At 36.8% G+C, this 18617-nt stretch overlaps 1 protein-coding gene across 1 annotated transcript in view; it reads right to left on the bottom strand.

Moving 5' to 3' along the window:
• LOC117574712 (zinc finger protein 1) overlaps positions 1-16809 on the bottom strand; it is a 30005-nt gene extending 13196 nt beyond the window's left edge. Inside the window, exons 1-3 of the mRNA XM_034258631.2 lie at positions 16521-16809; positions 3562-3728; positions 1998-2726 (exon numbers count right to left, since the gene is read on the bottom strand). Coding sequence (XP_034114522.2) covers positions 1998-2726; positions 3562-3728; positions 16521-16617 — 993 coding nt within the window. The 5' untranslated portion in view covers positions 16618-16809. The remainder of the gene's footprint in view (positions 1-1997; positions 2727-3561; positions 3729-16520) is intronic.
• Between the last annotated feature and the right edge of the window lie 1808 nt (positions 16810-18617).

Genomic DNA, 18617 nt, shown 5'->3' with positions numbered 1-18617 from the left:
GCCTTATCACACGGGGCAAGAGAAGAAGCAGAAAAAACAACTGCACAATTGGGAGTTACGAGCGTGTGACTGACAGATCCCCAACCCAGAAGTATTATGACTACGCCACGACCCGAGATTCACTCACTCACTCACTCTCGCTAGCTCTCTCTCTCGCTCTCTCTCTTCCGCTCAGTCTGACGTCTTTGGAAAGTCTTTATGATAGGCTCTCACTGTGTGACAGAGGCACGCTAGCGCTGTCTCGCTCTTGCGCGCTCCTTCAATGCTCCCCTGATAATACTTTTTTTTCTTCTTTCCTACTTTTTTCTCTGCTTCTTCTTCTTCGTCATTGGGTTTATTTTGCTTGTGTGTGCTTTGGTAAACGCCTACGTTTTATTTAATGCCAGTTTTTGTTTCAGTTTTTTATTATGACGGTGTTGCTTATCATAGTTTATAGTTGTTGTTGTTGTTGCTGTTGTCGCCGTTTGTTGCTGCTGCTGATAAACTTTACGTAAGCATGTTGAAAACAATGCTTTAAGAAAACCTCTTGAGCGCAGGAAAACCTCAAGCATAAATAATTTGTTATCTCCTCACAGAAAAAAGAAAGAAAAACGAATCATACAAAAAAAATGAAATCGAAAAGTAATGAAATGCTACGTTACATTGTATTTGTTATCTGCACTTAATTATTTTCTCATTTGTTGTCGATATATTGTCGCATTTACCATATATGAAATACAACAATAATATAAAAAAAAATACACCAACAAATTCATATTGTGTCAACAGGAAACGTGGGCACATTCATAAGGTTGGCTTTGGGTATTTTTTTGTATTATTTATTTGTATTTTCTTCATCTTTATTTTGTTTTGTGCTTTTTTGTTTTGTTATCGTTGCCCACTTCCCGTAAGCACAGCCAAGCACAACAAGTAAGATACTGGCTCATAAATTGTTGTTTTTGCATAACTACATTTTTTGGTTTGTATATAAGGTATTAATCATGTGTGACGTAGTTCCAAACTTTAATCGCTCTCTGGGGAATTTTTAAAGGCTTGGCTCCGTCTTAAAATAAACCAAATATGCTAAGGGACTTCAAGAGTGAGTTCAACAAATTTTATAATTCCAGCTCTTCTAGATTCAGAGATATAGGATTGTAAACTGGTGGACAGATGGGCAGACGGATTTATAGATTCACGTAAAGCTGCCTTTAACTGGTTTTCATATTCTTGTATTTTTTTCATAAATGCTTCGCACTGCTCAAAGGCTAAACAATGACTGCGCATTGTGCTGATCAAAGAGCAACAAACAACTTGACGATCATGAACTTTAAACCCGCTCACAACAAGTGCGTCTTCTTATAAAGAAAGCGACTTTTTATTTTTAATCAGCTGCGCAGAATTTTACTGAGTCACTGTGCTGACTGACTAACCTACGCACTGGATGGTAGTACCTAGGAGTTGCTAGTTTATTTTACATATTCCGTAAATGGAACTTTAATGTAACCTTTCTGATTGACTTATTCACTGAAATATTAATGTGTAGTTTAAACGGTAGTAGCTGGGAGTTGCTAGTTTTATTAGTTATTCATTTAAATATCTTTAAAATAGTATAAACTTTTAATAACACTTTTAAAAAAACGTATTTTGCTCTGATTGAGTACACTTTCGACTTATAATCCAAATAGTAGTAGCTGGGAGTTTCTAGTTTCCTTTGATATTACATGAATGCAACTTTAATTGAATCTTCTAGGTAACACTAAACTATATAAATAAAGTTCTTTGTGCATTTTGACTAACTGATTCATTGAAATATCGCGCAGTTCAAAAGGTAGTAGCTAGGAGTTGCTAGTTTCGATTCATTTTACATAAATGAAACTTTAATTTAATCTTCAAGGTAATAATATATAGAATATTCTTTGTGCTTTCTGACTAACTCACTGAAATATCAACGCACTTTTCAAACGGTAGTAGCTAGTAGTTGCTCTTGAATAATCGAAATAAATGAAAACTTTGCTTACCTGTGCCACATTCTGTGTCGTCTGCTGTCCTGTGGGCGAGTGCAGCAGCTGATGCTGTTCGAGTTGCTCGCGTGTGGCAAACGCCGCCGTGCATTGCATGCAGGGAAAGGCAGCGCTGAGATCGCCCGTTGTCGAGCCCGGACTCGAAGTTGAACGTGGCGCACTCAGATCCAGCTCATAGGCTGAATTGCTGCCCACGCTGCTGTTGCTGCCCGTTTGCGGTGGCGGCAACAACAGCTGTCCCGCTTGCTGTGGCAACTGTTGCTGCTGCTGCTGATGGTGTTGCTGCTGCTGCTGTTGGTGTTGTTGGTGATGGTGTAGCGGGTGGCTGGGTGAGCTGGCGGAGCGTGCCGATTGCATGGCCAAGGCGGCGGCGGCCATGAATTGAGCATGCAAATGTGCGGGCAGCTGTGGCGGAGGATGCGGCAGATGGGCAAAGAGATCGCTGGGCGGTGGCGGTGGCTGCTGCTGCTGTTGATTTTGGGCAACAGGTGAACAGAGCGGCGATGTCAATTGCTGTTGGCTGCTGTTGTTTTGATTTTTGGCTGTCTCAATGTTGTTGTTGTTGTTATTTGAGGGCGATTTGTTGTAGCGTCGACTGCTGCTGCTCAAATTGCTTTGCTCATCCTCCTCGGCATCGCTCTCGGGCTGCGCAGCGCCAGCTTGACGCAGCGGCTCATAGTTGAGCTTGTCGTGCGGATGCTCGCGGGCAATGTGCTCGCTGAGGGACTGTAGAGAGAGTGGAGGAAGAAGGGGAGAAAGGAAAGAGTTAGAGTAAGAAATTGTTACTTTATTTGTTTTCTATTCTAGTTTGTTCTGACTGATTTGCTCATTCAATTCTCATAACACATTTAAAAATGTAGTAGCTAGGAGTTGCTAGGTTTCTTAGAAGTTCTATTGAAGAAACTTCGATAGTAACTTATTATGCTTACGATAATATTCTAATATTTCTATAAAATTCTTTGTGTTGAATGATTTACTGACTGAACTATTAATACATAGCCCTCACGGTAGTACCTAGCAGTTGCTCTAATTCTATTTATAGTATGCCAATTAAATTGTAAAACTCTAATTGGAATTTCAAGGTAATAGTAAACATTCCAAATAAGGTACTTGTTCTTGACTGACTGACATGTTCACTGAAATATAAACGCACAGCTTATACGGTAGTAGCTAGGAGTTGCAAGCTTTTTATTTACTTAAATGCCATTGAAATTATATTGAATAATCTATTATACTAAAAGTAAGCAACATATGAAATGCTTTATTCGGAATGATTCACTGGACTAAACTATTAACCTAAAACTCAAACGGTAGTAGCTGGGAGTTGCTCGTGTTCTATTAATAGTATATCAAATAAATTGTAAAACTGTAATAGAAATTTCAAGGTAATTCTAAACTCTACAAATAAATTTCTTGACTGACTTCTTCACTGAAATACGAACGCAAAACTTAGACGGTAGTAGCTAGGAGGCTGTTGCGCGTTGGACGATATTATTACTTTATTTTCATTGAAATAACTATTATAACCATTTATTTATAAGTATTTTTTAAGACTGCTTACCTGAAACTCATTGAAGCGTTTGTGGCACTGCGTGCACTTGACCAAATAGTCATCTGCCGCATTCGCTGTGGCGCTGGTTGCATGCGTGGCATGCTCTTCACTGGCAGCCACATTGCTGGGCTTGCTGTGTGCTTGATGGTGGTGCAAAGAGGACGCCAAAGAGGGAACTGTAAGAAAGTGAAACAAAGTTTTTAGTATACAAAAAAATTTGCCAGTGTTTCGCATTTTTAATGAAAACAAATTAACTGCCAGATCTGCAGCAAGCGATAAGCCAAACAACAACTTCAATGGAATGCCACACACACACACCGATACACATATAAAGATGCCGTGTGGCAGGCAGCGTTTTCAACTGCGACTGCGGCTCAAAGATCAACTTTAATTTCGTGGCAAATCAACTTCAACGTGGATCGCACCGCGCCCTTGCCGATGCTCCCCTCCCGTCCCTCTCTTTTCCCCTTCCCCGCATGTGGTTTATTGGCTTTTGTGGTTGCCATCGCTGTTGCTGTTGCTGTTGGCGTTGCCTTCACGCAACGTTTCCACGTAAAAGGCGATGATCTCATGCGCCAATCAAAAGCAAAAAACAAAAAATAACCCAAGAAATATAAAAAAGAGTGGAACTGGTTTTCACACACACACAAACACACACAGAAATACCTAAAGATACACACAGTTGAGGATACAAACACACAGAGTCCGAGATACACATACTGAAAACTGGTTGAAGAGTCGACTTAATCAGTTCAAAAAAGCGTTCAAGCATGCGAAAAGGGAGATCATAAAGAACGTGAACGAATGCCATAGCAACAACAACAACAACAATAGCAACAACAACAACAGCAAGAACAGTCGAAGCAGCAACCACAAGCAGCAAAAGTATCTTGAAGATTGCTTTGTTCAATGACGACGTCGCTGGCGATGCTGATGTCGATGCCGAGGGTCAGCCAATTGCTATATACACACACACATACACAGCGAGTCATTTACTACGTATGTGTGTGTGTGTGTGAAACACTTATGGCCGCTGTCTGTTCGCTTTGGTAAATAAGCAACTTTGTTGTAGCTGCCGCCAAGGTACAAAATGGAGTTGCACGCTCGCCTGGCTTCGCTTCACTTCGATTCACTTTGCTCTGTCTGTATATATGTATGTATGAAGCTGACAATGCCAGCTCATTGTTGTTGTTCAGTTTATTGCTGTTGTTGCTATTTGATCGCTACCTTAATTTAAGCCAATTAACCGCATGCAGACAGCGGCGCTCATAGGGGCACAGTCATAGCTTTCATTTCTATCTCACTCTCTTTTATATATATCTATCTTTATTAATACTCACAAATAGTCATACCTTTAAGCTACATTTGTAGCTACTATATCTTTTACTTCTTTCAATCAAGCAAAGTTCAACGTGTTCAATTTTTACTTTCGCTTTTATTTCAGAATTCTTTTTTTATTGATATTACATTGTTAATTGATTCAGATACAGTTTGATTTGCATCTCAGCGCTTCGAATGCGGGTCGTCAATTTTCTCAGCCCGCATTTGCTTTGCTTTGACTCTTGCAACTGTTGCAAGTCTTCTTCACCTTCTAATCGCTTCTAATTGGATCAGCGCTGCCCCATTTTAAATACCATAAAAAGCAAACAGCTGTCGTTCAGTTGGTATTACAGCACGACGGCTTTTAAAATGGTTTCAACTTAATAATTTCTCTGTTTTTTTTTTTGGGTGAAAATTTATTTCTTGTTGCCAGTTTAATGACGCTTTTATTAAATGAATCTGTCTCGCAGTCGCTCAGCTTAATAAAATATGCAAGTTATTAAAAAAATTCTGCTGAAACACCAAACACATTTTATGACTCTTTTCATCAGCCATGCTGATGATCATGATCATAATGAAAGGGGTGAGGGAGAGATGGAGAGAGAGGGGGAGACACTCAGACACATTCAACACTCAACATTCAACACTCAACATTCAACACTCAACAAGTGTGTCACCAGCTCATTTAGTTCAATCAATTTTTCATAACAGAAATTATTAACGCAACGTGGAAAAAGCCGTTTCATTTTTACACTTTTTACGTTGCCTTTTTCACATTGTTGTTGTTGTTGTTTTTGTGTCTTTGTCATCTCGTTTTTTTATAGATATGTGACGGAGTATGTAAACGGTATTGAAATATTGAAACTGTCCGCAAATTAATTTCAATTTGTGCGAACCCGAATAACAAATAACGAATTTTGATAGCCGCATCAAATGTTTGCTCTGTTTGTTTACTCTGCAATTGTTATTGCTGATGTTGCTGCTGCCCTGTTGCTATTTGGTGGCACAACTATTTGGCGCTTAACGCAGCCCAATTGAACTTGATTGATAGAAAGATACGAGTGATATATATAGAATTAGAAGTGCGTATCATATGGAAATATTATGTTAGCATTAAAAAGGGGAGCTTAATCTTGTCAAACTGTTCAATTTCAATTGCTTCAAGTTGTTATAATTATATATTAGCAGCTGTTAGAAAGTTAACATGGAGTTAACATTGAGTTAACAGTATTACAATGTGGCAATTAAAGTAAATATTTATGGTAGTATAAAGTATATTTATATTTTCTTTTGATATTTATCACATTAAAGCTTGTGCTGTTAGCTAACATTTTTTTAACATTGAGTTAACAGCATGTTCTTAGTAACATTAACATAATGTAGCACAAAAAGCAAATCTTTATAGTTGTAAAAGTGAAATGTTATTTATATTATGTTTATATGTTTTTCTTTGTACTTCTCCGATTTGTTTTTTATCAGCTGCCAACAAGATGAACAGCACATTAACAGTGCGCTGTTAATCAACATTTAATTTGGGTACAAATTATAATGCCATTAGATATAAAAATGCCAGCATTTATGTGCTTTTCTACAGGCCACGAATTATGTTGGAAAGAACGTTAACAGATTGTTGCAAAGGCGCAAAAATATTTTGACAGCTATGCTGTTGACAATTTATGCCACACGTTTTGCCAACAAAAAAAACTGAATGGAATAAAAATAATAATAATAATAATATACTATATATTGCTCAGTTGCCCAACAGCCAAGGGAATTGGTGTCAATGTTGAATGCTGCTGTCTCAGTTTTTCACCTGTGCCACCTCCAGCGGGCAACACGCGCGGCCACAAATAGTTTAAAGACGCAATCCGGGGGCGGGGGGAAAGGGGCACATTATTATAAATAATATGTTGTGAGATACGGGGAAGAAGAGATGTGAGAAGAAAGCGCGGCAGATGACAGCGAAAATCAATAAAAAATACATTTGTGCTAACGTGCAAGGCGACAGATACATTTGTATCTTGTGTGCGTTTTGTATCTGTATCTGCGCGGATCTATGTGTGTAGTTGGTGTGCCTCCGCACTAATTTTATGTGCTTTTTATTGCCAACTTTTATTAGCCAGACATTTTTCAGCTAAGCTCGGTTAATGCAAATTTATTTATTTCGTTTCATTCGCGTTTTGCCATCATTATATTTACTTTTTTCCCTTTCTTCTATTTTTTGTTTTTCTTTCGAGAGAGAGAAAATGATTTTCACGTTTAATTTATGGGCGGCGGTTGCAGACGGACAGTTTTACCTGCTCAAAGATCTGCGGGGCATTTCTCATGCTCATTTGGTTGTCAGTTTTTAAAGTGTTTTTAATATTTCAATGACAGGCGCTTGTCAAACCACTCCGAGCGAAATGTAAACCGATGACATTTCTTTCTATGTGCGAGTATATATTCTATATATACTATATTTTTTTTAGATTTTCCAACTCAGGTGAAGGGAATTTGTTGCTACTTGTGAGTTGTCTAATTGTTTAATTGTTGTTGCTCTAGCGTGTCTTTAAAGAAAGAATGAACGCAAGAAAAAAAAAACAAATAATAATTTGAAGAAAAAAAGCGCTGACGCAGTTGCAGACAAATGGCCGACAGGTGGCGCCTTTTTTCAATGACAGTCTGCGTTTTATACTCTTAAGTGAGAGTATTATGAATATGTCATAAAGTTGAAGAAGGAAAGTTAATTGAAGAACATATTAAATAAAATTTAATTGAGAAAAAGTGTCAGCTAATTTTTGAAAAAAGAAATTTAATGATAAAAGTAAAAAAATCAGAGCTTAAAAGTTTATCATCTTAGATTTAAATAGAATTGCAGTAATTATAAAATATAAATTGATTGTCCAAATATAAATACATATCTTTATGTCGAATTATGAACCTAAATTGAGGGAAATTTCCATAGTGAAATGCTTATCGCAATAATTTTATTCAAGAAGTAAATTGGATTGTCGGAAATTTAAAATATGCTTTGATTATTGAAAGATCAAAAGGAAATTAGATTATAGCACATTCAAATTATGAAAAGATTATGGAAAAATACAAATATATTTTTCATATTTTGGTATACTATAAGTATTCCAATATATTTTAGAGTAAAATTTCAGTCTTTATATTTTTCCTTTACAATTTTAAAGAGTATCTAAACTTCGTCGCACCCAAGCTAGACACACAAAGTATTGTATTTTTTTTTTAGTTAGTGTAAATAAATATATAAACATAAATTTTAGCACTTAATTATAAACAGACTGAACGGAACTCTTGTGTTGTGGCTGCTGTTGTTGCATTCAGTTGCAGTCTCGTGACGTTTTTAGCATATTTATTAAATAAATTTCAATGAAATTAGCTGCAAATGGCACTCGACAATAAACACACACAAAAGTTGAGCTAATTGCGTGTCGTCGAGTCTATCGAGGCGAGTCGACTCGTCGAGTCCAGTTGAGTCGATGTAAATGACACCTCCACACACAAATTGGAAACGATTCAATTGGCTTGGCAAATGTGAAACCTGTGGGAAGGTTCAATTTGTTTAGGTGTATGAAATGCCGATTGTGATTGCAAATCGTGCGAAAGTTGATATCGAAAGAAACTCTTCTACATTCCAGAGTCAGTCAATCAGTCAAGCAGTCAGTCAGTCAGTCAGTGAATCGCATACTCGTTTAGATATTAGTAGAGTTCTCAAGTGGGGCACTTGAGAGATGCGCATATGAAAGCCATATGCCCGGCAGAGACAGACTCAGACTCAGATGAATGCTAAGTAATAATCGTCGAAGGCGTGCTAAATTTGGAACTGGGAACAAAAAAGGGCACTTAAAGGTGCAGCACGATGAGCAGGAGAGAGAGCGAGGTACATGCATCATGCAGCATGCCACAAAAGGTGGCTTAGGTAAAAGAGTGTGCAACTGTGCCTCTCAAGTGCCAATGGCGATGGCAATGCCAAAGGTGGCAGCCACACACACACACACATAAAAATCGAGTACACTCTGCATTGCCTCTTACTATAAATAGAAATGCATACGACAGACGAAAGGCTGAAAGACGCAAGAGAGTGAAAGAGAGAGCAAAAAGGGAGTTTTTGCCCTTTTAGTTTTGTATTTATTTGTGCAGCGCGTTGCTGTTGCTGCCACGTTGATTTTATTTGTAGCATTTGCTTTGCTGAGTGTGAAATTTTAATAGCCAACCGAGCCGTGTCCATCACCGAACGTAGTTCGACTCCTGCTGCTGTTGCTGATGTTGCTGATGTTGTTGCTGCTGGGGCATATGTGTGTCCTCTGTCAGAGTCATGTGTGTGTGTTTTGTTGTTGTCTGCAATTTCCAACCTATTTTTGTGTTTTACCTTGAAAATATCTGCAGCAACTGCAACTGCGACTGCAACTTCATCTGGTGCTGCGTAGGCGTCTGCTTGTCGCTTTTTGCAGCCAGCAATTAGGCAAAAAACTATCAACTACTTATAGAGCGAATGCAATTTGTCTCAGAATAGATTGCTCGACAAGGTGTATGAATATATATAGATAAAGTTGTAGCAAGCAAAACGTTATACGAATAAATTTCACTTCATTTTTTGTATGCCAAAGTAAAGTGATCTCAAAGGGAAAGTATCTATGACTAGAGAAGATGTAATAGCTGAGAATAGAACGCTTGACAAGGTACATAATTAAATTGTGAATGCGAAAGATTCAATTTCAAATACTTAGAACATTAAAAAGTACTTAGAAAGTGTCACAAATTCAAAAAGGTAAATTAGTTGAATTAATTTGAAAAGTTTTTAGAAGAAGTTACAATTTAAAAAAGGTAAATTTGTTATGTGTTAAATGTGTTAAATAAACTGTAAATTGAATAAGTTGTTTGGGTTCTTTTTAAAGTAAAATATTAATAAGAAAATGTCACAGATTTAAGTAGGTAAATTAGTCCAAATAATTAGAAAATCTTTTAGAAAAAGCTACAATTAAAAAAAGCTAAAATAATTATGTGTTAAAATATTAAATGAACTGCAAGTTTAATAAGTTTTTTGGGATTTTTTTATAGCCAAGTATTAAATACACTAAACTAGAAGTTCTTAATGTTTTTAGTGTTTCCTTTCTTGGTAAAATATTGAATAAATTAAACTCAAATTTCTTAAGTATATTTGCGTAATGTGCCTTTATCCACTTAATAAAACAAGTCAATAAATAGGTCAGCTGAATCACAACTGTGCCTATTAATTCCTAGAAGAAAATACATTTAATTTCCCATTAAAAGTTTAGTCACAACCTTTACTCAACCTGCATTATTTACCTCCATACTTGTAGCTAATTTATACTCTTTTGTGCTCATATTCACACATGAAAACAATAATAAATAATCGCATAAATTGCTGCTAACTAAATCTGCATTAAATTAATGACAACTATTTAAAATGCAATGCAAATTGTTTGGCTAATTGATATTCGAGCACATAATAAATTGAGCGCTTGCCAAAACCAAATACAAATGTTTTTTTTACAGTTGCAACTTCCTTGTTGTTGTTGTTGTTGCTGTTGCTGTGGTTCGTGCAATTGTTGTGCCTATTTTTTTCGTATTGTTTATTTAAACTTTTAACAATTATTGTGCAATTGTGCGAAATTTATTGCGATTGAACGGCAATCAGAGTGTAACCAATACGAATCCGAAGCACTTCATGGGGGCCCCCTCTTTGCCCCCCTCTTGCTACCTCTTTTCCCCCTCTCTCTCCTCTTTCCTCGACGAGCTCAGCTCAGCGAGCAGTTAACAAAAATCGTTTACATGTTAAATTGTGCCTGGCATCCGTTAAGAGCAGTTTGAATATCGACTCCAACCACCCGTAACAACTGTGCAACCAGCGAGTGTTGCCCCTGCCCCCTTTCCCCCTCCTCAGCCACCTCTCCTACTCCTCTTCGACTGCAATTTTGCAATGCCCTTTGGCTACACCTTTTGGTTTTGGCCGCGTTCGCTTTGTTTGCGCCTCGACTTATTTTTTTGGATGCTGCTTTATGTTGTCGTTTTTCGCTGTTGTCTCGTCGTGTGGCCGGCATTAAATAAATAAGCAAATAAAAAACACACCAACAAAAAAATATATATAACAACAGCTGTAACGCCATTTTTTCGGCAGCATTTTCATTTGGAACCCATAGAGAGAGAGAAAGAGAAGTGAGGAAAGGAGTTTGAGCACATTCCGTGCAATTTTCACTTTACAACTGTTTCAAAGTTATCTTTGTTACAATTGTATGCACAAAGGCAGAAACAAAAAACACAAAAAATATATTGGCAAACAATTTACTTGCGAGGCACAAAACGTACAAAATGTGGCAAAATAATTTGCACAAAGCTGCGGCAGGTTGCAAGCAAGGATATCAAAGTAATTCCGCCCCCTTCATTGATTTATTGTCTTGAGTTGAAAATGAAATGCGCCTTTAAAGCAAATGCTTCAATAAAATATCGTAACTTTCACCTTTTAGATATGATCAGTCTGGAGTCTAAGCTTTGCTTTTGGGCATATTAATCATTTTGCTGCAAATAGTTAAGCGAAAGTTTGCTTAATTTCGATGCGAACCAAGAACGTATGTCAACAGACTGGAAGAGAGAGAAGTCGAGGTAGCAAATATAAATGGCAGCACCGACAGCACCAGCATATAAAACTGACATTCACTGACGGCACAACATGATTAATTAGCTGCCCCTTAAGAAAACTCAACTCAAACTCAAGCCAAAGTCAAGACAGCATAGATAAATGATAGAGCAAGTTTTTGGACGCAAGTTGAATGTGTGTTGAAAATATGCCCCCTTAAGGATTTTGTTTGCTTAATGAACAGCAACGAGAGAACTAAACAAGGAGAGAGATAAATTAATGACACTATGAGGTGAAAACCGATCGAAGGATATTGAACGATGAAGTGCGGGGAAGTAAAAAGAATTTAAAGGAATATGTATTTAAATATTTTGAATTAAAATACTTAAGTGTGACACATTTTTAGAAGATATTTAAGGGAAGCAATGCGAATTCAAATTACAAATTGTGTATTTAAATATTTAGTATTTACATTAAAAGAATATTGAAGGTAAAACTTAAAGGAAAGTGAGGAGAATTTAAAGGAAAGACTGAGAACTCGAATTATAAAAAACATTTTTAAATATTCTTCGTTCCAAGAACATTAAATGCTGAAGCTCGGGAGAGGAAAATAATAATAGATAGATATATGTAATTATAGCGAGAATATTTAACGTTGATGTGGAAGAAAGTATGAAAATAAAATCTATTTAAATTGGAATTTTTTGTAGATAATTTAGATTTAGATAGCTTAGATTGTTTTGAATGATGATAGTTAAAATAGGGAGAATATTTAATTTTGAAGTGCTAGAAAGTAAAGAGAATTTAAGGAAATATCTTTTATTCAAATAATTAAGTTGACCAGAAGAAAAAGTAAGAAGCATTTAAGGGAATATCTATTTAAATATTCAACATTAAAAATAATTAAGCTCGACACATTTGCTTTGCTATCTTTGTCACATAGCTTGCAGCTTCTAATTATAGTATAAAGAAAATCCCATTCCAGTTTCCAGAGTCTAAAAGTGTGAAGACAAAATCACTTTAATCATATAGTCTGCTTTCATTCTTCTCTTTTTCGCTGAGGAAATTGGGAAATTAGCACAGCGTTCAACATTGATTTAGTGGCCACGAGGCAGACTAAAAGCTCTGCCAGCCAGGTTGGGGGGCGTTACCCAAATAATTTGTGTGTAGGTGATAACACGACGACAGACAGAAAGACGAACAGGTTTTTTCAGCCTGAGCTCTTTGCTTGTTTGTTGCTTGTTCTACCAAATTTTGATTTATGACATTTTGGAGCAATTTCGAAACGCGACAAACACGCACGCCCCAAAAACAAAAAAGCCAGACGAGTTTCGCAGAGCGTAAGGTAGCAAACAGCAAACAGTGAACAGCGTTTTCAATGTAGCAGCGATTAATACACATCGCGGTCGCAGCTGCCCAGTGACATCAAAAGGCGGCCCAGACAACAACAAACAACCGGAAAAAGGCACACACACACACACATAGCAGAGATACATTTGTATCTCAGCCAGCTATCTATCTGTCTATACATAGTTTGTAGCTTCAGCAGCATTTTTATGTGGGGCAACCTGTGCTCAGTGTTCTTCTGTCTGTCTGATCGATCGATTAGCTGCGCTGTCTACTTCGCTTTTAGCCAGCGATCCAGCTAACAACAACAACAGCAACAACAACAACAACAAGTTGCCGCTGCCCACTTTACACAGGGCGCTACTTAAATGCCCATAAATTATAATTTATTGTTCGGCCTGCGAGAGACGAAAGACGAGAGTCGCCTCTTAGATCTCATGCTCAACTAAATCTCTGCTCACTTTTACAAAAATTAATTAAAATACTATAAAAACGTTGTGTCGAAAAATGTTCCTGCAGTTGCATGCGAAAGTAGAATAGTAAAAAAAATAAATTATATGTCTGATTTCTATTTGGAATATTTCAAAATTTTCCCATAATAATTTCTAAGCATAAATCTATATATAGTTTTTTTATTATTTATTAGCTTTACTAGATCGTTTAAATAAATCACGAAAAAGTTTATGCAAAATTTATTGAAGATTATTGTAAGATTAATGAGCAAATAAAATAAAGTGATGGGCCAAAGAAATTAAAATGTTGTACAAATAATAGAATGCTTAAAAGAAAATATTTACTAGATTTTCAATATTTGTACAACTTTATAATGGAACATAATATAATAGAAATCTTTGTTAAAACATTTTTTAAATAAAATGAAAGATAATATTACACAATTTCAAAGTTACATTAATAGAACCCGAAAATTTCAATATTTATATATTATATTATTTTTGTAAACGAAATTCCTAAGCAAACCCCACAAAGAAACCCGCTGAAATTTTATATAGATGATGTATTAGTTATTTCTAATAATAAATAATAAGAATTTCGTAGAAATCAAAGATTTTGAAATGCTTTATGATGTTCTCTGAAGAATGTGACATAAAGAAGTGAACTCTAGGAACTGCCCTCGCATTAGCATGATGCTATATGCAGTGGTTGCCGCGACACTCGACTGTGAACATGTGCAATTAATCCGTATGTTTAGCGCTGCTTATTAATTGTCACCGCTTTGTGTAGTGAAAAGAGGGGAACAGAGAAGGGGACAGAGGAGGGGAGAGAGGGAGGAGAAGTCTTAGGGCATGTGGGCAGTGGGTTATAATGTTATTGCGCCATAAATTTGTAGCTCATTTTCATTTTCGATTTTCACTTTTTCCAGTTAAAGAAATTTCGCCCCGAAAATTAAATTAATTTCTTGCCGCGTTGCATTTTGTTAACACCTTCACTTTAGTTTGAAGGGGTCGGAAGGGGGAAAATCGGTTGATGAGCTGCGCCCACTGACAGTTTTATGTTTTGTTTACACTTTGATTGGCTGTTCGGGCATTTCATATAAAAATTTGTGTGTGTGAAGCGTGTGTGTTGAACAATAACTAAAAGTGCGACGATGACGATAAAATCGAAATGAAACGCAAACCACACGAAACAAAAAAAAACCACAGTCAATCAATCAAGAGGGCGACAAGCTGCCATTTGCCAGCCAAGTTGTTGGCCAAGTCAAACAAGGCCAAAACAGGTTAACCAGGTTTTTTATGGCTGCGCAACTGAGATGGCGACTGTTGCCGACTGTTTTCTACCTGCGCTGTGTGTTGCGCATGTCAAACACACAGGTGAGTTTTTCTCCTCCTCATCGTCGGGGTTTTCTTCTGAATGGTGGTGTCATTTATATTTGTTGCTGTTGCTGTCGTTGTGGTTTTGTAGGAGGCGCCTGCACTTGACTCGCTGCCATTTTCGGTGGTAGTCGGTGTGTTTGCTGTTCTACCTGCGTCAAAGCGAAAGTATCTTACGGATTGCCGCTACAACTACAGCCAAAACAGCCAAAGATAAACGACGGCTGCCAAACAGCTGCCAACAAATCAAATTCGAATGCGTTTGCAATTGGTCGACGAAAAAAAGAAAAAGCTCTTCAAGCACCCGCATAATCAACAATATAAGTATAACAAAAATACACAGCAGCAACAAAAAAATAAGAAAGAAAAAGAAACTCATACAATGTCTTATCGAAAGAAAATACAAAAATAAAGGTAAAATGCAATCTGAGCCTGCCAGTTTTGAGTGACGACCCTCAGCAACGTTTCGAGATGCTTGAAATACCTTTTTTATAGAGTGTTTTCCTTGCCAAAGATACGATTTTTTTTTGTGTGTAACTCAGTTGCAACTGAATTGGATTTGAGATAGTTTTATCGCGATCGATATAAGTTGGATATGTTTCGACTAGTCTTGAGAATAGGAATGGAAGATTTTTTGTAATAAATTTTGACTGTGTTTCAATTTGAAGAATTTTTTTTAATGATTTTTTTCTGTGTTGTCATATGAAGTATTATGAAGAATTGGAATATATTGTAAATCTTTATTGAAGTTATATTAGTTGTGAATATATAATGAATATATGCATAATTGTATTGGTAACGATCTAAAAGTCTTTTAAGGACTATCTTCATACTCTTTTGATGAAGATAAATAAAAATTTGTACTGACAAAATTGTTGTGTACTTCAATATCCAATCCAATAACCAATCTTATTGGATTTGATTTAGAATTATTAATATAATTTTAATCCAATAAGGATAAGGACTTAAAATATTATTCTTTATGATTTAAAATTATTAATATTCAATTAAATCCAATAAGGATTCAATTCAAAATATAATTCTTTCTCTGTTTGTAAAGTAATAATTTTCTATATTACAGATCATCTTTTTAAGATAGTTTTTAGATCTTGAAGTTCTGTATAGAATCACTATAACATCATATTTTTTTTAACAAAGAAAGAGCATTTAAACGTCGTCTTATAGTACTTTACTTATACGATCTTTAAATTTTCTGCTGGCTTGCAATTACAGGACCCTAACTCTTTATGTATTAGTGTATGAGTGTGTAGTGTGTGTGTGTGTGTGACTGAGTGTGCGGGGCACTAAAAGGTGTTTATTTTCAAAACTGTAGCTGGAGGTGATTAAACTGTGCCTGCATGTGGCATGCTGATCGCTCTCAACTCGATGTTGCTTTATGCTGAACGTTGTTGTTGGGGATCGTTGTGAAGTGGCTTCAACGTTTTGCGTAGGAGGTAAATGGAAATCCGATGCCACACAGCACAGCACAAAACGACGATCGTTAACTGTGCTGTGTTGTGTTTTTTATTAGTATTATTTTTTGCTGTGTCGCCTTTAAGGTGAATTTCGAATTGGGGACCACACAGCGAAGATTTGAAAATGGCGGCGAGGCGACGATTGAAACAGATTTGTTTTTGGCGCGCTTTGCAAAAAAGTTGAATGAATTGTTGTGTGTGTGGGGGGTGGGGGAGAAGACAAGACAAGGCAATTCATAAGCAATCAACAGACACTTGCAAACACACACACTCAAACACTAACTCGCATTCAATTTCAAAGTTCAATTGCATTGCGCTGATAATGCAAACAGAATTTCTAGACAATTCAATTTCGATGAGTCATCGCGAGGCTTGATCTCAATGTTGTGGACTTACACTGCATGGAGAAGGCTGTGGACGATGGCATGCTCTGCTGTATAATGTTATCCTCTTGGCCAAAACGTGAAGACGATGGCGCCAAACAGGACAACATTGGAATGCTTTTTTCGTTCTTTTTTTGTGGTTTTATACAATACAATTAGTTTTTTTTTTTTTGTTTGTTGTGTACAATTCAATTCACCAGCGTTTTTTTGTTGTGTTGTTCGATAGTTTGTTTTAAGCGAGTGATTTTCTTAAGCACACACGTGTCGCGGCCATTGAGGTTTATTATTTTTATTTTCTATATTTTTGAATTTATTTTGTTGGTTTTGGTTTTAGTGATTTTTCAACATTTTTACACTTTTCGAACCGAGCGCACAACACTGTGAGAACGTGTTTTGTTTTGGCGTATCTGTGAGATACTTTTTATTTCTTTCTGATTTTTGTGTGTGTTTTTTCGACTCGGCGGTTTTTGATGTCAATGCTTTTGTTGTTCTATGCGTTGGCTTTGCGCTGTGGGGGAGCAGCGCGTGTGCGGCCGACGCGACGTCTAGAATTCAACTAACGCTTTATGTTCATTTCTGTTTGCTACTTTCTGCCGCACAGCATCAACTGATTTCTACGCTCGCTCGTTGTTTGCGTGTGTGTGTGTGTGTGCGTAAACGTGTGTGTGAGGGTGCTTCCATGTCACGACAAAGGCGTAAGGCAAAAAGAACTACACGAGAGACCGACAGAGAGAGAGAGAGAGAGAGAGAACGCACTCAACTCATTTCGTTTGCTCTCTCGGAGCGCGTTTTTGTTATGTGGTAGTTTGTGCCGTTACCTTACAGTATATGTGTATGCGTGTGAGTGTCACCAATACACCAATAACAGGCAGCGGGCATATAAGCGAACGGGCAAACGTGTGTAACGGTGCACCGTTTGTTGATGGCGAGCGCGTGTGTGTGTGTGTGTCAGCAGCGCTGCCGAGGTGATATGCTAGCAGCAGCACTCATACAATAAGTACACCCCCTCTCCACATCAACCAAAGTCACATGCGCTTGTGTGTGTGTGCGAGTGTGCGGTGCTCTCCAATTGGAGAGAGCGCACAGTGGGCGATTTGGTCCCGCTAGCGGCATTTAATTAATAACTTCTAAACTAAAATAGATATCTTCAGTCGGTTTTTTTTCACTGATCAGAAAAAAATCATAGAATTTTTTAAGTTAAAAATTTTTTTTTTATTTTTTTTTTTAAATTAAAAAAATTTTTTTTTTAAATTTAAAATTTTGTTTTATTTTTATTTTATTTGAACTTCAATTAACATATTTCATATATAAACTTTACCTAAAAAATGATGGGATGATGGAAAAAAATGGGATGACTTCTGAGTGCAATACTAAAAAAAGATCCCTTTTTGGTACTAACATTGTGTCTAAAAAGTACCATAGTTTCAAGGCTAGCAGATAATAGCAGTTGATATTACACATTTTTGGACGCCACTGATTCACACTTTCGGCTAATAAAGGAGTTAGACTGGACTTAGTTGAACAAATTAAGTTCTACTCCACGAAAGACAGGTGTACGCTAATCCGGGCTAGTTGTTAATACACTGAATTACCACTACGTTTTATGAGCTACACATATATAGACCGGTCACAAACATTGATTTTTTTGAAAATACATACCTTGAATATTATAAAAAACCAAACTTCTAACAAATTCACCAAAAATTATAAATTTCCGAGGAACTCAAATTCCATGCGCGCAAAGAGAAAAAATTGTGTAAAGCTCTTTGCGAAATCATATGGTGTGTTTGACCGACCACAGCTGATGATCAGCTGACCGTAGAGCTTTCAAAAAGCTTTTAAAAATCTAATCAAAGCATCTGCTATCGATATGTGAAAAAATATTAACGGATTTTTAAATTTGAAAATTTGAATTAAATGCCGCTAGCGGGACCAAATCGCCCACTGTGGAGCGTCGCTAACAGAGCGCTGTTTATGCCTGGGGCGAGTGCTGTATCGTATCGCTGTTAACATAGCTGCTGTTGCTGTTAAACTGCTGTCAAAGCGTTTGCTTACGTTACGATATTCGCTTTTGACGTAACAACGACATTTTAATGGGCGTTTGCAAAGC

This window comes from Drosophila albomicans, chromosome 2R (assembly GCF_009650485.2).
Source record: "Drosophila albomicans strain 15112-1751.03 chromosome 2R, ASM965048v2, whole genome shotgun sequence".
NCBI classification, from domain to species: domain Eukaryota; kingdom Metazoa; phylum Arthropoda; class Insecta; order Diptera; family Drosophilidae; genus Drosophila; species Drosophila albomicans.
This window is presented reverse-complemented; position numbering and strand designations above follow the sequence as displayed.